Here is a 21721-nt window from a genome sequence, read left to right on the forward strand (position 1 = left end):
GCGTGTATGTGTGTGTGTGTGTGTTTGTCTAAGAGTGTGTCTTTGAGTGTGTGTTGTGTGTCAGTGAGTGTGTGTTGTGTGTATGTGTGCACGTGTATGTGTGTGTGTGAGTCTGAGTGTGTCTGTGTGAGTGTGTGTGTGTGAGTCTGAGTGTGTAAGTGAGTTTGAGTGTGTGTGTGACTAAACTGCATTTATGACCTTGAGAAATCTATTAATAATCCCAAAAGTTAAATAAGAATATTTAACTGTAATTGAATTTAATTAAAGAGTGCAATACTCTCAGCTGACAGAACTGACCTTTTTCTAAGCTCTGCCTCTTGATGACTGTGATTCAGTCAAGCTTAGCTTCATGTGAACTAATCATTATTATTATAGAAATGATTGGATATTATTCTTGCATGGAATTAATTGTGACATTGCAATGTATTTTTATTTGCTAAAAGGGTTAGATTTCACAGATATGTGATTTTTGAAAGCGATCACACTTGTGTTTCCTATTGTACACAACGGTACTCTTTAGTTACTATTACACTGCAATCACCTGAATCAAAACGTGTGTGTGTTCTTACTGATGGTCTGATTTGGTGACGAGGGAGACGGTTTAAAGGGTAACTCTCACCGAGGCTTTTTTTGTTAATCTACCCGAGGCAAACTTTCGTGTAAAAGCATAATTAGAATGGAAACGCCACTTTTAAGATTGACCGTATTTTCGTTTTCGGTCAAATTGCCTTTTGAATGGGAGTGCATGGGGCACTTCTATGATAGCATCAAAATCTCTATTTTTAAAACACTAATGCGGCTCGACACAACATGAAACTGTGCTGAAGTATCACCAGTGGCTCTACACATGAACTCCAGCATTGAGAACAGTGTTTGTGTACACAGAGTTTACTAAAAAGAAAGGTTTTGTACGACTCACTTTATCAGTTAGCGTTTCTGGTGGCTGAAATTTTGTCAGTCAAAAGTAGTCGATCTCCGAATGCAACGTAACATGAGGAGAGTAAAGATGGAAAGCTCCTAAAGCTTGTTTCCATATAAATACACGGATATTTTTTTTATCTAAGTTATCATGCTATTCATTGAAATTACATGTTCATGACATTTCCTCATATGGAGTCAGTTCATTACGTTGCATTCGGAGATCGACTACTTTTGACTGACAAAAAATCAGCCACCGGAAACACTAACTGATAAAGTGAGTCGTACAAAACCTTTCTTTTTAGTAAACTCTGTGTACACAAACACTGTTCTCAATGCTGGAGTTCATGTGTAGAGCCTCTGGTGATACTTCAGCACAGTTTCATGTTGTGTCGAGCCGCATTAGTGTTTTAAAAATACCGATTTTGATGCTATTATAGTCGTGCCCCATGCACTCCCATTCAAAAGGTATTTTGACCTAAAATGAAAATACGGTAAATCTTAAAAGTGCCGTTTCCATTGTAATTATGTTTTTACACAAAAATTTGACTCGGTTAGATTAACAAAAAGAGCCTAGGTTAAATTTTGGCGAGAGTTACCCTTTAAATTCATATCAAGATTCATTTAAAGATTTGTAAAAGGAAGAAAATACTATCTGCAACCTCTCTGGCTACTTCATGGCAACAACGGTTTACCATATTTGCATAATTTCCATCAAATTTAATTCAAAGCCATCCAAACACACAGATCATTTATAGACTCATAAGAGCAAAAACTTTCTGAGAAAATGGCATATGGAAACAGTTGCTAAAGTAGAACTGGTCAGAAGAGCTTAGTGAAGACTCAATTTTGCAGACTTTTCCCAAAAATCAGCCCCACCATCACATTTTCTACATTTTAGTTGTCTCTTTCTCACATACATATCCACAAAGGTCCAAACAAAGAGAGATTTGACTGGACTGACTGACATAAAGGGATCAAAGGAAGAGTGAACACTGAGGATCTCTCCCTCATCCTGTTCCCTCAAGGACAGACACAGACGAGCGATGAACAAAGTGATATTTCACCGACTAAACTCCAGACAGTCTCAGCCTCTGGAACCAGAACAGCCCCGGACATCAGGAGATAAACAGTGTCTGCTGGAAAACTTCATATCTGAAGGAACGCTCTTTATTCTCCAGAAGAATCTCCACGGGTTTGTGTTTATCTTCTCCCACACACAGACACACACAAGCGCACAGCATCCGCTTAAATAAGACATTTTCTAGACTTGTGTAGCATTTTATTTGTTTTCCCTGAAGTTCAGTCATAAAGTTGCGGTCAAGGTTTTAACGAAAGGTAATAATTTAGTTTTAGTTGACCAGCTGTCGTCTGATTAACAAGTACAGGAGCTTTTAACTTTTAATCTTTTAAATGAATCACTCAAAAACTCACACTCCATCCATCATCCGCCCATCTATCTATCATTCATCCATCCATCCATCCATCCATCTATCCATCTATCCGTCTATCCAACCATCATCCATCCATCCGCCCATCTATCTATCATCCATCCATCCATCCATCCATCATCCATCCATCCATCCGCCCATCTATCTATCATCCATCCATCCATCCATCCATCCGTCCATCCGTCCATCCATCATCCATCCATCCATAAGTCTATCCAACCATCATCCATCCATCCATCCATCTATCTATCATCCATCCATCCATCCATCCATCCATCCATCCGTCCATCCGTCCATCCATCATCCATCTATCTATGTATCTGCATAGTCAATATATCGCTATTATAAAACACCTGTGAAAATCTATTCTCCATGATTATGCCCTTTTAAGAAATGTATGTATGCGTATTTATGCAGGCACATAACTGTCATAAGCAGTTACGTTAAAGGCCTTTAGGTTGAACACACAAGCTCTCGATAATGACATCAACAACAGTCTGCTTCCCCAAAATACATCCCGACATTTTGGGAAAAAAATCTTGACAAACAGCTGACAACTGAATCAATAACAGTGAACACTGTTGCAGAGGATTTCTGCTCTTTACTGACTTAACGAACAAACATGTTCTGCTGCATTAACTGCGAACAGCTAAAACACAGCGTGATTCAATCCAGTCTGTTCAGACGAGCACGACTCTGCGCAGGAATAAACCGTTTTGGCAGCGCAGTAATGTCTAATTTCGGCAGGACCAGCGGTCTGGATTGTTTCCAGTTGTTTGGTGTTAACAGGTGTGCTAGAGTGATTACCGTCCTGCCCTGAGGATCTGACAGCTGTCCATCACTGAGTGCGACATGTCAGACCGCCTCGGGGGCCGCCCGAAACTGACGAGCTGCTTAAACCAACTCACTAGTGCTGTCTGTATCTTATTCTGTCCAAAAACACTGTCCTAAAAGCTCATCCTAACCAATGTCCAGCAATCTGTGACAGCTTACAGAGAATGGGTTTGTTGAGAATGGCATACTCTCTAGTATGTGTGATGAAGGGAGTAAGGAGTGTGTACACTACCACTACCAAAAAAAAAAACAAAAAAAAAAAGAGAAAGAGAAAATCTTTGCATAAAATTGCATTAAATTAATCAAAAGTGACAATAAAGTCATTTATGATGTTACAATTTCCATTTCAAATAAATATGGTTATTTTGAAACAAGATATCAGTCGTGACTTTGATATTATTATTCTTAAAATCTGATTAAAAACACAAAGTAACCATGTTTATTTCCAAGATTAGATAATTGGATGTCACTGCCTGAAATAAACTTGCATAATGAGATTGTGTGACAACCACACAGCAAATTACCATTCGTTTCATGTGCTGTTTGTAATGAATCGTTTGCATGCTAGTATTGCATTGAGAACATAGCCAGTGTGTTTTCATTCTGACCTGTTTCAGATCCTCGTGTGTAGGTGTATCAGAGAAGCAGTAATGATGGAAAAGACCCATTTTCTGACTCAGGAGGCAGTTGACCACATGTGCGCGGGCGTTCTGCCAGTGCACCAGTCTGACCAGACCTTGATTCAGAGAGCCGCCCAGATCCACCGACCAGTTATACGCATACAGAGTCACCTGTGAACACAAACACAGAGATATAGAGCCCTGTTTTAACGATCTGAAACACAAGTATCAAACGCGAAACGCAAGTAACTTTGTGGGCGGATCTCAGCAGGTAATATACCGGCGGGATAATTGACTATTTCTCCCGATGCAAATCTAAAATGGGTTGGTGTGAAGTAGCTACATCACTCATAGGTGTGGTTTGGGCGTAACGTGAAATAAACCAATCAGAGCGTCATCTCACATTCCCTTTAAGAGCAGACGCGCTTGTTCCATGGCGGATTGCTATTATAACGGCGGATTTGCCAGGAGTGGTTCACAGCCGAGGAGACTGACGTTCTCGTCAGGGCCGTAAAACACAGAGAAGTGACATTGGGGATGGAGAAACACACCCAAATTAGCTTCGGTTAAACAGGCGTATGATAATTTGGGTAAATGTGTAAGCTAGATTTATGCCTATTTTTTCACATCTTCATGGACACAACAATGATTTCCCTCATGTGGAATATTTTTCCTTGCAATTATGTATGGTTTGCAAAAATGGGAACTGCTGCGTATGTGTAGATGAGAGAAGCAAAGTGTATGTGCGTCGTGCGCCCTTAAAATAGCATCTGAACGCGCCACTGAAAATGCGGCACTGACTTTAGACTGGGTTTCTCCTGGTCTGTGGCGGAATTGTTTTCTGGAACTGCAAAATAGCACCAGGGAACGTTTGCGCCGGAACACGCCTCCTCTTTTCGCTGAACCGCCCCCGGGAGCGCAAGTTCATTCCCTAATTTACAGACGTGGAGGGAAAAGTCCGCTATGCGTCGGGTGCAAAATAGGAATGAAACATGCGTCGATGTACAAAGTCAATTGCGCTGGGTGCAAGATAGGGCCCATAGGTGCAAGATAGGGCCCATAAGATGAAACAGAAAGACCAGACCTCACAAATCCTGCATGTCGTGACACAATCACAGTTGATTATAACATATTTAATTGTTGATATGCAGATATGTGGAGGAGCATTTTGGACAAATAATATTTCACTGTGGGCAGCAAAATCCTGTTGCTCGTCGAAGCTGGTTTAGACAAGAATTATTTATGCAAGAGAGAGTTTTTATTGTGTGTTGCTTACGCATGTCACGGCTGGTTATATTCAACAGAACTGACCTTCTTATTGACAATGTGTATGTACAGGAAGCGCTGGCGTGGAGCCACGCCCCTCACAGCCTGTCCCGGGCTCAGCCAATCACTGTGCTCCAAGGACTCGAACCGCTGCAGACCCTTATGAGCTTTAATAAAAGACAGAATTATGTGAGGTGGTGTTATTTGGGTAAAGAAATTTGTGTAGATAATAGACAGAGCAAGAAATAAAGATCTGATCATAACGTCAATTCTGAATCTATTCAGTTTACCTCTGATTAACAGCTATGGGTTTATTTAAAAAAGAATAAAAAAAAAGGTTTTATAGCCTTGAGACACGACATTTATGTCACGAGTGTGTTTGAGGAGAAAGGCAACGCAGAACTCACTCTTGAGTATGACATTCTCTGCTTAATTAATCTCTAATATATTTTAAATACCAACATCAGAACACATACTCATCTAGAAGTAAAACATCTTCAGGTTTCAACGGTACAGTACAAGCAGGGATAAAAATGATCTAGCATACATGCATAAATGAGTGAACCTTCAATTAGGAGCACTTTAAACTACTTTCTTTAAAATTCTTTAAATATGCGTAGTTTATTTCAAACCATTTATAGTCCTGGAATAAAGATCTGTTCAACTTTAAAGATTTTGGCATTAAGTATGATGGGTAATGACAGCAGTAATTAGGATGGATGGATTTTTTTAATGGTTTTGGTTAAAAGTAAATTTCGCAAATGTTGAACCAGATTTCTCTATTATTGTGGGAAGTATGGTGATTCTTTGAAAACCCATTCGTACACACCAACATAATTGATGTGATTATTTTGCCTTGTTCTTAAAAATGAGAAAAATTATCTTTCCAGGACAGAAAAGTCCTATTTGAAGAATCACTCTAATATCCAGTCCCTGTCAGAGTGTGTCTGTGGTGTAATGGAGTGATTTGGAGGAAGGGCCCCTGTCGCAGTGAGGGCCACTAGGGGCCCCATAAGGGGCCAAACTTACGTGTGCACCTATTTAGTACTGGACTGTTCTCTTCATCTGAACTGTCTTCTGTGGGCAAACAGAGATGAGCACAAACAGCTTTGCAAAACAAGACAACTCTATGTTAATGAGGCATTAACACACACATACATACATGCACACACACACGCACGCACGCACGCACAAAGCTCTGCAAGAGACAACATAAGCGAAAGATCTATGAATCTATGATAACAGAAAAGCAAGAACAATACTAATCATTCATTAAACACTCGTAGGCTAAAAGAGATGTAAGAGATGAATACACACAGCAATACTAAAAATAAAATCACAAAAGAAAAAAGAAAACATTTATTTGCAAGATCAGCTGAACACAAGATAAAAACACCAAGCGCAGCGATGTAGTAATATAAGAGATTTTAGTAGAAGAGAACGTGATGCATCTGAGCCCATGGTGAGAAAGCGGTTAAACTATAAAGAACTAGTGAAGTTAATAACTTGAGAAACTTCAGCTTTGGACACATGGTTTAATGTTGTCACAGAGAGAGCGGTTAGAAGCCAGGGGAACTGTTGACCACAGAATTCAGTAATGACCTTACATTGCCTAGAGCCAGTTAAACTTCAGCCAAATTAATGGAGTATGATCTTAAAAGTTTCAGTATCATGAAGGCTGAATGTCACAGAGAAATGTCTCGGTCATATATTACCCCAAAATCAAAAAAATAAATCTTGCTCAAAGACAATGAAGCATATTTTAGGCCCATTAAAACTTTTTAACATTGTGACAAAATGTCATGATAATTAAGCAGATTACCCCCTGTACTGAGCATTCTCATTAATGTAAAGTGAAACAATAATTAAATATTATTTGAATTGTAAAGCATATCTGAATAGTAGATTTGTAAGCAAATATAAATCATTTGAGGACTAAATATTACATATTTGTAGTATTTATTTTTAAAGGACAAAATTATTCATTCATTTCTGGTAATACTGCAATTATATACAATTATATTAAACATTATTATTTATTTACTTGTGTCCTTATTTCTGTATTTTTCTGTCACATATGATAATATACGTTTCTTTTTCTTTCTAGAAACTATTTCTTGATTATTTTTTCTTTTAATTTTGGGGAGAAATATGACCTGATTAGAAGATCATTTTCATGAGATTCAGCTGAATATATAATGCATTACAAAGGTTAATTTTATGCATTGTAATGCATTCCCAATGCCTTATAATTCACCTTGTAATCATTTATATGTTCTCATGAATGAGTGCAACCACAGTTAAATGACATCATTACATCATTCACATCACTTTTTAGATATTATAATGCACTATACCAAATGCATTATTTGTTATATTGGCACTTGTTAATGTTGTTTTACTAAATGTATTGTAACTGTGGTTATAATAAGCCCTTTCATGAAAATAAAACAAACTGCAATGTGTTGGACAGTTTCCTCCAATTCAAGTTCAACCTGTGTGTTAAATAATCTCGGAAGAGACTGTGACCAAAAGCCCTATTCGGACAGCACTAGAGAAATTCGCGTTTCACTTATGTGCGTTTATTATATACACTCGAGAAGTTTACTTATAATAAACTAAAATTATATCAATAAATAATAAAGCAAAAATAGATATATGTCATACGTGATGCACACTAGCACACAAACTCCCAGTAATAAACACGGAAATGTTAGTCCTGCCCGAATCGGTACATGTAATCACAGACGTCGAGTGATAAGAATTGTGACTAGAAAACTAGTCCCGTCTGAATACGGCTTAAGATGACATGAGAATTGCTGACTGAACATAGGAGGTACCTTGTTCTGTACTGCAATGCCATTGGCTGAAGTTGCGACCAATGAGAATGAAGCTCCTGGAGGTGGCAGGTGGTTGGCTGATGTGCTGGATGATTGACAGGGGGACATAGATGTCTCCCTGAGGACAGCTGCCGACACACACATGAAACAGTTCATCGGTTTAAGCATAAACTGAATCGACGGAAACATCGGATGGCACATTGCACAACTATGCACCAAATGCAGAAGCATCTAATCACATCATCTGAAACACATCTGGACAGTTCGGATGAATGCTTCGACCCGGTCAGGAACGCACCTGGTTCTTTCGAACACTTTGACTATGGTGTCACTGGCCAGTGAGCTGACAAGATTGACAATTTCTGAGAGGATGGAAGGCAGGAGGAAATGATGCGAGACTTCAGTTGAACAATGCTGGATGGACGGACAGCCTGCAAGACAACAAGAGAAAATAATTCTTTAATCAGGGAACGTTTTCTGTCTGCCAGGATGATATGAAGAAAGAAATGTTCAGATTATTCTAAACAATCTTTTTAGGTTTTGAATAGATTATAAATCACGTTAAAGGAGAACTCCGGTCAATTTTAACATTGAGCTCATTTTTTTGTAAATTTGGAGTGCTGTCAGTACAGAGAACAACGACAAAAATCGGTGTTGCCTACACCGTGTTATCCTCTTTTTAAAATTTGCACCCTGTCGACTTCAATGGGGCAAGTTTTAAACCTGCTTTTAGCCTCTTAACATCCTTGATGTGTCATTACAAGTGCACAGGTCATGTGAGTGATTCCTTCGGAGTGAACATGGGTGAATCTGACTGCAGTAGATGTGAAAGATATGAATAAAAGTGAAGTTAATTCGGCCAGCGCACATACCTGTATTTACATCCTGTTTTCGGTCGAAGCCCACAGTAATCGATTGTCGAGTTCTCCACTGTTGCTTAGTTACTTATGATCACGCGCATGAACTCGACAATCGACTACTGTGGACTTCGACCGAAAACAGGATGTAAATACAGGTATGTGCGCTGGCCGAATTAACTTCACTTTTATTCATATCTTTCACATCTACTGCAGTCAGATTCACCCATGTTCACTCCGAAGGAATCACTCACATGGCTGTGCACTTGTAATGACACATCAAGGATGTTAAGAGGCTAAAAAAAGGTTTAAAACTTGCCCCATTGAAGTCAACAGGGTGCAAATTTTAAAAAGAGGATAACACGGTGTAGGCAACACCGATTTTTGTCGTTGTTCTCTGTACTGACAGCACTCCAAATTTACAAAAAAATGAGCTCAATGTTAAAATTGACCGGAGTTCTCCTTTAAAGGGATAGTTCACCCTAAAATAAAATAAAAATCATCATTTACTTGGTGGTGTTCTTGTTCTAATGCGGTATGCCGTTCTTTTACGGACCACAAAAGGAGAATTTTAAACAAATGTCCCACTCGCACTAGTCCATATAATGGCAGTGAACAGAAACCAGCATCAAGCTTAAAAAACAAAACAAAAACAGAGTAGGCGGCGTCCACGCAAGAGACCTAAGCCGAACAGCAACTCCACGCCGCTTTCCACGTTTTCTCCGACGCTTCCTTTTCCAAGGCAAGTCAGCAGGACGCCAATATTGGTATACTGGAAGATAAGTATGGGTAGGCAAAGGAGAGGGACAAGGCAGGCAAATGTCACACCTGGCTGCTTCAACAGCCACTCGAATGTCCATAAGTATTTGACGATCATACATCAAAGCCATTTTACAGCTAGTGATTAAAAAAGACATTAAGGACAACAAAACTAGAGAGAGCGACAGACAGCGTGCCAGACACAACGGCGCCATCTTTACTACTAGGGCTGGGTATTGACACAAATTTCACAATTCGATTCGATTTCGATTCACAAGCTTGCAATTCGATTCGATTTCGATTACGATTCGATTCAATATCGATTATTTTGGATATCAGGTACAATACATTGCAAATTTTCTCAAGGAAAACAAATCTCTTAACTATTATTGTAACTGGGAGTCAGTAGTAGCCTATAGGCTTCATTAGCCTACTATAATATTGAAGGTAAAAATTAACTGATTTGTATACAAACACTTAAAATACACTTTTATTTATTTTTATAATAATAAAGTTATATGAAATTATATAAAAATTTAAATGGTGGCTGTCATAAAAAACTTTCCAGATTTATTCAAACATGCATTAAATATGTCTTTAAAAAAACGTCTTTCCACGGTTGAAACACTGATTGAGCGATTCCATGAGACATGATACGGACTTCGATAAGTTGTACTCTATCTTTTAACATACTTTCACATGCTCATTCATGTTTATTTCGCGCTGTAACTGGTATTATTAAGGCGGAAGAGAAGATCACGTGTGCTCCGCACTGCTGCTTCTCTTGAGCCAAAACGGTCCAAAACGGTAATTATGTTTTTGAATTTCGTAAGAAAATGGACGTAATTTGAAATCTGAGACTTGGTTTCATATCAATAATAACAAAGCACAAAGATTATTGCGATTTATTGGATTGGATGTGCGCAACAATGTTCCATTCATTCATCAACTGAAAACAGGATGACTAATCGATTCTTGGGATTTAAGAATCGATATCGTTTCGTAAAAATGAGAATCGATTAAAATCGAGAAATCTATATTTTTTGCCCAGCCCTATTTACTACTGCTAAAGATAGGGTTCACTAAAAGATAGGGTTTAGTGAAAAACAAACCAAAATGTTATGTATTATTTAACAAAAATCCTGACTTTGGCTGATGGTCTTCTGTGCGTGAGACTCTATTAGTCTCTGACTCGCCCAGAAAAGGCACACGAGGTGTGATAAATCAAGATGAACAAAAACGCCACATGAAATACAATGCCTAGAAATCCCCAAAAAGTATCTGTGTACTTTCTTCCATCACAGTCAAATATCACCGCACCAGAACTCCGGTTGTCAGATGACAGTCAGTGACAGTTGACTATTCACTGTCATTATATGGATGAAAGCGAATAAAAAAAAAAAAACATTTTTTTTTTTAAATTTCTCTTTTTGTGGTCCGAAAAATAAAGAAGGGCATCCGGCATTAGAACATTTATGCATTTACATTTATGCATTTGGCAGACGCTTTTATCCAAAGCGATTTACATTGCATTTCAAGAAGGTACACATTTACATTCTTATCAGTTCTTGCTTTTCCTGGGAATCGAACCCATGACCTTGGCGTTGCAAGCACCAACACTCTACTGTTTGAGCTACAGGAAAGTAGAGTAAATTCATTAATTTTAACATTAAACTTTCTTATCTTCTTTAATTAACATTTCCTAAGTTATTAAGAGTGTTGACGGGTGAAATTGGTCTTTTTTTGGGCTTGTTGAACTTTCACTTTATAATAAATGAATAGAGAAAGTTAAAATCAGGGAAATTCTAATTTGTGGCTGGTTTCTCATAAGAACTTCAATTATAAATTGTGAATATAAATGCCAAATGAAACGTAATACAAAAAATAATTGGTATTTAAAAATTATTATTATTATAATATCAAAGAATTGCTGTTCTCAATACTGCAAGCTAATACGTTATTATTTGGTTGTAATGGAAATACAAAGTGTATATGCACATTAACCTGCCCGTGTTACGCCCATATATGAAATCTCATTTAAGTTTCAACTAGTCAAAGGTGCACCTTCATGAAGAATGGCCAAGTTTATTACATCATTGTAAATTTGCACAGTTATAAATAGAAAAGTATTACACGGATGTGGGAACTCACCCAGTTTGTTCATGAAGGTGACCCAGGGCAGGTACGTGGTCTGGTAGACGGTTTGAAGAGTGCCAGTATCACCTTCCTCCAGCTGGACTGCATGTCTCCTACAACACAAAGACATCCAGACACGTCTATAGGCCTATACGGATGATAATTGCTTTTGTTAGAGGTCATTTCAGCATTTACGTCTCTCAAGTTACTGCCATCTGAATCAGAAATGCCAGTATTCTCTCAACACCCACGGCCAAATTATCTATTGTATTCCATCCAAATTGGCATCTCAGAAATTGCCAGGAAGAACTGGCCAAAAATCATTTTGGAAATCTGATTATTCTGATTTTGCACAGTAATAAAAATGTGGGTATTTGGCACAATGGAGGTGTTTCAGAGAACATATGAGACCCGTGCTGACAAAATAAGTGGCAATGAGCAAATTTTAATAGAATAAGTTACATTCTCTATTAAAATACACAACATTATGTATGATTTGTTGGAATCAGACAAAAATGACTGAGCTACACCTGCTTGAAGTTGATAGTTTTCAAGTCAATTTTAAGAAAAATCAAGTTTTCTAAAGGTTTCAAAACAAAATCACCAAGCAACCATACCTTAAAATCCCCAGTAATAACACCAAATTTGGTAGCCTGGTTAAAACCAGACCATTCTCAGTAGTAACGGAGTTATGGTCTAGCAAAGCTTCATTAATAACTCATTTCCAAAGGGGCGTCACCAACGGACGTCGCTCAAATGCCTCTGGGCGCAACTGGATAGACCTAAAACCAATCAGAGCGATCGTCATTGTGTAAGGCCCACCTCAACGTTTCTGATTGGTGCCACGATTTCGACGGATTAGAAATGGGCTTGAATGAGCTCTTTGCCAGACTACTTGCAGAGCAAATCTAAATTTGCCGGAAGTTATCTGGGTTTTCCCAGGCTACAAATTTGGCACACACCAAGTCAAAAACAAATATCTATTGGAAAAATATATATTCAACTTTTTTTCCCCATGATACCACAATTGTTTGATTACCATTTATTTATTTTAACATTTTATTTAACAGACAGCTCATTCATTAAGACCTACTGTACCGCACGGATGTAATATAATATTACATATCAGATCATTTCCCCCAACAGTTAACCTAAGGTTTATTTAAGACTTATATACTACAGGGCCGTTGAATGCTTGAATCTGATTGGTTGACGAACGTTCTAAGGTGTGCATTATTTTCAGGGAAACGCACGGCTAAAGTAGTTCCAGGCAGGTCTTGACCGCATTACAGTTCCATATCACTTCGCGTAGTCAACTGTAATAACAGAAAATAGGATACAATTCATAACAAGAAAAAACATTTAGCCCCATGCGCTTGATCTGCAATTTTCAATGTCTAGCTTCACAATCAATGGAAACATGCAGTTTAATTTTAATAAATAAAGTATATTCCTATCTATAATCAATAGAAAATTAAACTGAATATAGGCTAAATAAATGGATAGTCCTGCAGCACGTATTTTTATTGCAGATAATATAACAAATAAATAATTATTGATAGGCCTTACTTGTTAAAAGGCTTTTTTTTCATTTATTTGGCTAGTTTACTGTCATCTGTCAATAATAGAAAAAAAAACAAGAATGAACAAATTAATTAAAACAAATTGAATTAATAAATAAATAATAATATTGACGCACATGCTTTTCTGTCTCATTATTGCAACATCTCTCTCTAATAACTGCATAAAGCCGAGTCGAGGACACACTTTAAGGCCGGTTATGAATGTAATTTGATGACTGATCATGCCCAAACGCGTGTTCAGCGCGTTCAGTCTGTGTTCAAAGTCGGTGTTTAAAATATGCAGTCGATGAAAACAGTCAGATAATGTGTCAGCTAGTCGTGTGTCCCCAGCATTAGTCTGCTATCAGCGGCTCAAACTTCCGTTACTAACTCTAAAATGACGTTTTGGAATTAGCAACGGAGGCATGGGATTAGATGCGTAAGAAATTAGTCCTACATACAAGAGCGTTTTAATGACAAAAACTTTACAAACGTCTTGAAATACATAATCTGAACAATGTTTCGAGGTGTGGTAACTGTAGTATAAGTGGAATAATTGACTTCAGGCCGTTGAATTATTAGAAAAAGAATGCACACCCGAGGTGTAACGGCCACACCGCTTCGCGTCGTGACCGCATTACCACCTCGGGTGTGCATTATTTTTCTAATAATTCAACGGCCTGTCGTCAATTATTCCTTACATAACAGATAATGTTTGCGTGAATACTCGCCAAGACAGATACTTTTAAATACTGTAATTCTGTGTATACAGAATGTGTATATCAGGATCGCACGCTGTCGAAGGCATCTTTGTGCTCACGCATCAGATCTGACAGTCCGCGCGAGTAAGATCGTTTTGTTTACATCAACATGAGTCTGAAAATCACATTTCACTGGTTCACTTTAAAACAATACCGAACTTGTGCTGAGGGGAAACACAAGAAGCGAGCAGAGATAAAACAGCATTTTTCATGGACAGAGGAAAGGTACTCCTCTCAGAAAATGAACAAATAAAGATACTTTTAGATGTTTAATTGCTATTTGGAGCATTTGGATCGCTAGACGAGGGCTTAAGGAACACATTTTTGTGAAAATCTCAAAAATCAACCAAAATGTACATTTTTCACTTGTTTTGCCTGTAGCTCGAATTTATCCCGTGCGCATTCTGACTCCTTTTGCAGCACAAGTCAAATATACTTTTTTAGTAGTTTCAGTTTTAAATGGCACACTGGGTCTGTTTCTTTGTCTTACCATCTGAACATGAAGCTTGTGCAGATGTCATTTGAACAAACATAACCCTAGGAAACAAAATGTATTTTGTACCTCTGGGCTTGCTCTTGTTCGACTGCCATGGCTTTCTCATGGTTCCACTGCTGTTTGACACTCTCCGTCTTGTGTCTCCGTCTGCCCATGCGACTGTCCTCGGCACGCTCCGGTATGATGTCATCCGTTGTCTTTGGACTGCCAAGTTCAGAAGTTTCTGGTTTACTCTACCGACACACACACACACACACATCATAAGACAGATAACTGGCACCAGTCCAATCATTTCTCTAGCATTTATGCTTCATTGCACATCATGCTGACCATCAATGCAATTTTGAAGGCGTTGACAGTCGGTAATTAATGAGAGCAATTTGCTGTTAATGAAGACAGCACATGCTGAGTGAGCACACGCACCAACATTTCCCAGAAGCTGCGGCGGGTGCTTTTGCCTGTGGGCGTGGTGGACTCGGGTGTGCTGGCTCCGGTGTTCGGGGTGGAGCTGGGGGCAGATATTAGGGTGATGGGAGACGGGCTGGTTCTGAGCCCGTGGGCTCCACTGGGCCGCCGATGACTCTCCTTCACCTCTTTACTGTCGCACTGCAGAAGACTCAAGGGAACTACAGTGACAAAACACTAAGGATCAGCAAAACCAGGACAAGTTCACCAATATACGCTACCGTTCAAAAGTTTGGGGTCAGTACGATTTCTTGGTAACACTTTATTTTACAGTGCCTTTGTTACATATGTTACATGTAGTTACTATAGTAATAACTATAAATTATGCATAATTACATGCAACTAACCCTAAACCAAACCGAACCCTAATCCTAACCATATAAGTACATGCAGTTACTTAATATCACTCAATGTATAATTATAGTGTAACAAAGACACCTTAAAATAAAGTGTAACCGATTTTTTGTTTTCTTTTTGATGTCTCTTCTGCTCACCAAGACTGCATTTATTTGATCAAAAATACAGTAAAAACTATGGAAGCTTGTTTCTGCCACAAAATAAAACATTTTAAAAGATAATTGCGACTTTTTATCTCACATTTGCGAGTTTAAATCTCGCAATTCTGACTTTATTTCTCAGAATTGCGAGATATAAAGTCAGAATTGCGTGAAATAAAGTCGCAATTGCGTGTTATAAAGTCAGAATTGCGAGATATAAAGTCAGAATTGTGTTATAAAGTCAGAATTCTGACTTTTTCTCACAATTGCAACTTTATATCACGTAATTCTGACTTTATAACACGCAATTGCGAGTTTATATCTCACAATTCTGAGAAAAGTTGTCAGAATAACTCACAAATGTGAGATATAAAGTCCAATTCTAAGGAAAAAAAAGACGGACTTATTTTTTTTATTACCACAGAATAGTTTATATCTCACAATTCTGACTTTATTTCTCAGAATTGCGATTTTATATCTCGCAATTGCGACTTTTTTTCTCAGAATTGCGACTTTATTTCTCACAATTCTGACTTGATATATCGCAATTGTGAGAAAAAAAGTCTGAATTGTGAGATTAAAAAGTCGCAATTATTATTATTTATTTATTACTCAGTGGCGGAAACAAGCTTCCATAAAAAACAGTGAAATATTATTACCATTTAAAATAAATGTTTTCTAAAATATCATTTATTCCTGTGATTGAAGCTGAATTTTTGTCTTCAGTGTCAGAAATCTTTCTAATATGCTGATTTGAAACATTTCTTATCATTACCATTGTTAAAAACAGTTTTGCTGCTTCATTTTCTGTCTTTTTTTTCAGGATTCTTCAAGAACCGCATTAATTTGAATCTTTTGTAACATTATACATGTTTTTATTGTCACTTTTGATCAAATTAATTAATCCTAGCTGAATAAAAGTATTAATTTCTTCTTTTTTTTAATCGTACTGACATTCTTTTGAATGGTAGTGTATTGAGCAAAATGTGTGACACAAATAAAAAAAAAACTGTCAAATAAAAATAAAGAAAATAAGAACAAATAATCAAACTAAAAGCATCTGCACAAATAAATACAATTGAGCAAAGAGACAAATAAAATAAACAGTGTTTTTCAGTTTTTTCAGGTAGGTCTAACATTAGTTTTCAGATACAGAAATTGAATTGAAAAGAGATCAAATGTAAAACAACATTGCATATAATCTTCACTGTATAAATTAAATAAAGATTAATCACTATTAAAGTTACAAAAGCTATTCAGTCAAGAGCAGTGAGTGATTTCCTAGTCTTTTTTTGTTTGAATAACATTAAGAAATATTAGGCTTCTGTCACTCTAAGACTAATGCACAGATCCAGCACTATGATACTGATACACTTATCGGTGTCTTTATCAAATTTTTATGTTCACTTAAGACATATCCTACAAATTTTTGTGAGAACTTGTCTGTTCAAGCGCAAGAATTGAAAGAGAGCTCAATATTTGCACGCTCCTGCGTGTGCGCGCTTCGGATGAGTGCACACACACATCTTCTCACAGATCCAAAATGACAAAAAGCACATTAAAAGTAGTCCATGCAGCATATAACATGGGCATCAGCTCCTCACCTGTGCTTTCATCCCGTTGGGCGGCAGCAGGCAGACAGAATGTGTCCAGACACAGCGGGTTGGGCAGCACGCGCATCTCCATGATGACGTCACCGAGGGCGTGGCGTAGGGCGGCCCTCAGCCTGTCCGTCAGCTGCAGCGGGCTGACATTACCCTGCTCCCACACGTCAAAGCGCACACGCACAGCTGCTCCTGCGCACAGGACACACACATCATCACACATGCATTTAAAGCAGGCCCGGGGTGGGTAATCGGGAGAATTCCCGGTGGGCCGCTTCACTTTTGGGCCGGTCGAGGATTTTTATTTTATTTTTTCACATTTGTCACGTTAGTTACATTAGGCTACACATGTTCCGCATTCTGACAGCGCAGCCTCTGAATGGGTTGTACCATGTGAGGGAGTTCTACCCTCTCCTCCTATAGAGTTGGTTGGGTCCATAGCCCGTCTTTTCCAAAACGTTTTCTCAGGTAGGCTACCACGGCACCGCCGGCGCCTACCGATAGCTGGGCCGGCCCTACCGTAACGGTACGCGTCGGTCAGGGAGGATGGATGGGAGGAAGAGGCCAGGAGGTATGGAAGCTTGTTTCCGCCACAAAATAAAACATTTTAAAAGATAATTGCGACTTTTTATCTCACATTGCGAGTTTACATCTCTTTACATGACTTTATTTCTCAGAATTGCGAGATATAAAGTCAGAATTGCGTGAAATAAAGTCACAATTGCATGTTATAAAGTCAGAATTGCAAGATATAAAGTCAGAATTGTGTGAAATAAAGTCGCAATTGCTTCTAAAGTCTAAGTGAATTATTATTTAACCTTTACATTATTTGTTGAACCATGGTATTAAAGGGATACTCCACTTTAAAATGAAAATTCTGTCATCATATTCTCACCCTCATGTTGTTTCAAACCTGTATGAATTTCTTTCTTCTGCTGAACAGAAAGGAAGATATTTAGAAGAATATCAGTAACCAGACAGTTTCTGGTACCATTGACTTCCATAGTATATATTTTTTGATACTATGGAAGTCAATGGGACCCAGAAACTATCTTGTTACTGATATTCTTCTAAATATCTTCCTTTCTGTTCAGCAGAAGAAAGAAATTCATACAGGTTTGAAACAACATGAGGGTGAGTATAAGATGACAGAATTTTCATTTTAAAGTGGAGTATCCCTTTAATACAAACTACACAATAGTAAGATCTGAACTGTTGCTTCATTTATCCAATTTGGAAAAAGTGCTAATTTGGAATTCCACCATGGAAAAAGTGGGCCGGTCTTGGGCCTGAAACTCCCGGGCTGAAAAGTGGCCCCACTCCGGCCCTGATTTAAAGTCGCTATGAAACGGAAGTTGTGCTAGACTTTTCTTCCCTATTGTGACGAACAGGGCTTGAGCTTAAAGGGTTTGTTCACCCAAAAATGAAAATTCTGTCAGTAATTACTCTCCCTCATGTTGCTCCAACCCCTTAAAGGACAAGTTCGGTATTTTACACTTAAAGCCCTGTTTACAGATCGTTTCTGATGAAATAGAACGGTTAAGATTGAAATTTGGACACATGCTGCTGTCCCGAGAATTTTAGGTTTCTTTCGCTCCCCCCCCCCCCCCCCCCCCCCACCTCCAGAATGGCTGCATATGTGCACTGGAACGATCCTTCCTAAAACGCATAAAACTTTCGTTTACAAAGACGTGAAACTCACCAAGTGGTCAGGGGTGTTCACTGATATGCTCACACAAAAATCGCTGCAAAAGATGCTTGTCCTTTAAGACTATTGTTCATCTTCAGAACACAAATTAAGATATTTTTGATGAAATCTGAGAGCCGTCTCACTCCTTCATAGGCTGCTAGGTAATCAATAATCTGCCATCCCAGAAAAGTTAGTAAAGACATCGTTAAAATAGTCCAAGTGACTATAGTGGCTCAACCTTAAGTTCATCAAGCGATGAGAATACTTTTCTTAAAAAAACAAAAACAACAAAAATACTGTTACACTACGTGAACTCACTCAGAGGCTCACAGAAAAAAATGAATAGTTGAATAAAGTCATCTTTTTTTTTGTGCACAAAAAGTATTTTCGTCGCTTGATGAACTTAAGGTTGAGCCACTGTAGTCACTTGGACTATTTTAACAATGTCTTTACTAACTTTTCTGAGATGGCAGATATTGATTTCATCAAAAATATCTTAATTTGTGTTCTGAAGATGATCGAAAGTCTTACGGGGTTGGAACAACATGAGGGTGAGTAATTACTGACAGAATTAAAATTTTTGGGTGAACAAACACTTTAACATTTTTGCTCACCAGTCACTATGGCTAGTGGTTTTTCAAAGTTACTAGCCACTGCATTTTCACTGGCCACAATTTTGACCACCACGGGGAAAAACTGCCATATAGATATTTTTTTATATTATCTCATAATTTGTCAGCAGGTTTATTAGGCTCCTGTCACTTTAAGATCTGACGCATGGATCCATTATACTGTTACACATGAGTTTTCTTTCTCAATTCACTTGAAACATAACTGACTATGTTTACGTGAATACTCGCCAATTTTGACATTATTTTGTGTGTATTTGAGTGTTTATGGGCATTAAGCAGCAAAAAAAAAACTCTAAGCACTGAGAGGCGGCTTTATGTGTGCATACTTTGGGTGTGTGAGCACAAAATCTGCGGGAATGAGTAAAATTATGCGCAATATGTGCAATCCCACACCGAAATTCAAGCCCTGTAACAGCAACAATATTCATCCGGAGCAAATAAAACGAGTGAGTGAGAGGAGGCGGGTTTGTGTGTAACTGCGAGAAAGCGCAGCTGGTCTCGTGCATCTATAGACCTTATTCAGAGCAGCGCCATGACCGGTATGAAAGTGAGGCTGTGAGGGATAGTCTTGCCTTGTTTCCAATGCCATCCGCTCTAAAAAGCTGTATAAAGCTCCTCGATTACTTACAATTTTCCACAGCTTATATTGTCGGGAGTTTTTTGCCAACTGAAATTTCTTGGAAAGATATTTTTTCCAGTGTTTCATGACCAGAACAATCCAAAAACACATTAAATAACAGTACAGCCCATTGAAGAGATGCACTGTCGGTCCCTCACAGCCTCGCTTTCATTCCCATTTAAAATCAAAGATGGCGCTGCTGTGAATAAGGTCAATTCTGCGGAAAATTAGTATTTTAGTATCAATAGGTATCGAAAAATCAATATTTTTGACAACACTACATTGCACTTAGTTTATTATTTCCGATGCCTTTTTAGAAGACTACAATTGAAAAGTGTATATATTATATATAAAATTCAACCCGCCAAAGTGGCTAGTAGTGATGACTGTGTTCAGAGCCACCACTAAAACACATCCGCATTTGGCGTGTGTTAACGACATCAAGGGAATTGATTAGATGGTTGGATGGTCGTGGTTTTCTATTGGTGGATCTCATGTGAGTGACAGGTTGCCCCGCCCTCGTCATCAGAGAAGAGAAGAGATGCTGCAAGAGGGAGGGGAAGTTATTCTGATTCAAGATTATGAGGGCACATGAACTAATGTTTGATTGCAAAAGCTTCCCAACCTGAGCTCCGGCTGAGAGAGTCCACCTTAACAACCGTCGTCAGGGCCTCAAACTGGTCTGGCTGGAGGGAGATGGTGGAAACGTCAGCTTTGAGAGCCGGTCCGCTGGTGTCCTGAGCGGGAACCTGCAGCGCGCAGCCTTTAGCGTCCACGAATGACAGCGCGATGCAGGCGATACCTGGGGAGCGCAGCAAGTGGACACGGTTAGAGGAGAAAGTGATGGAGGCGAGAGAGAGAACTAAAGAGAACAGATGCAAAAAATGATGCATGAAAGCAATAAATTCAGCTAGTGCTGAAAGACAAACGGGGGTTTGCTATAGAGACGCATGCTGATATGTTTGTGTCTCTTCAAACAAAGCCACTTTCTGTGCTCAAGGGGATGATTTTTATTAAAAGATACTTTCTTCTTTTTGTTATATGAAGGTCACATGAAATCTGTCTTTAAACTTTTTAACATATCCTCATCATTTATTACACTGCTTCTTTTTCAAATGCCTTTTATGTACAGATCTGATGACCCTCGACAGACACAGCCTTTCAATATTAAAATATGAAAAAGCATCATGAAACTATGATGATGTTAACAAAAAGTGAAATAAACAAAACATTTCAAGATTTATTTGATATTGTATGTGTTTAAAAAATTATGATTTCCCTTAAAAACAACAACTTTGTTTTAATAATGTTTGTTTTTCAAAAGTTGTGCAGTTATATAGCTAGTCGTCAGGGCTGTAATTTCCATTCAAGCTGTAATTTAGTCAAATTATGCAAAAAGTGTGAAAATATAATTTAATAGTAGAGATGCACCGATACTAAATTTCTCTGCCAATACTGATAGCTGATTATTCAGAATGATATATGCAGATAGTTTTAATGTTTTCAAGAAAAAAAAAAAGTACACAGCGTTAGACTAAACTGGGAAGGGTCACAGCACTTGCATATTTTTGTCCTATTGCGAGTTTGATTGCTCCTATTTCTCTCCTCATTTGTAAGTCGCTTTGGATAAAATCGCTAAATGATTAAATGTAAAAAAATCTGTCCCAACTAATGGTAAACTATATCGGGAACCCTCTCATTCGGTACATTACCA

At 38.2% G+C, this 21721-nt stretch overlaps 1 protein-coding gene across 3 annotated transcripts in view; it reads right to left on the minus strand.

Annotated features, from left to right (window-relative positions):
- Positions 1–21721, minus strand: part of szt2 (SZT2 subunit of KICSTOR complex) — a 153056-nt gene that overhangs the window by 30855 nt on the left and 100480 nt on the right. For 2 of the 3 annotated variants that reach the window (XM_079882932.1, XM_079882931.1), the window contains 9 exons: positions 20633–20809; positions 17067–17258; positions 14924–15126; positions 14567–14733; positions 11697–11794; positions 8228–8360; positions 7930–8057; positions 5135–5256; positions 3812–3994 (listed from right to left, as the gene is read on the minus strand). In XM_079882932.1, the coding sequence (XP_079739058.1) occupies positions 3812–3994; positions 5135–5256; positions 7930–8057; positions 8228–8360; positions 11697–11794; positions 14567–14733; positions 14924–15126; positions 17067–17258; positions 20633–20809 (1403 nt within the window). Of the gene's footprint in view, positions 1–3811; positions 3995–5134; positions 5257–6118; positions 6167–7929; positions 8058–8227; positions 8361–11696; positions 11795–14566; positions 14734–14923; positions 15127–17066; positions 17259–20632; positions 20810–21721 lie in introns of all 3 variants that reach the window. The other variant, XM_079882930.1, reaches the window with a different exon arrangement.

Source organism: Squalius cephalus, assembly GCF_949319135.1.
Source record: "Squalius cephalus genome assembly, chromosome: 10".
Taxonomy (NCBI): Eukaryota; Metazoa; Chordata; class Actinopteri; order Cypriniformes; family Leuciscidae; genus Squalius; species Squalius cephalus.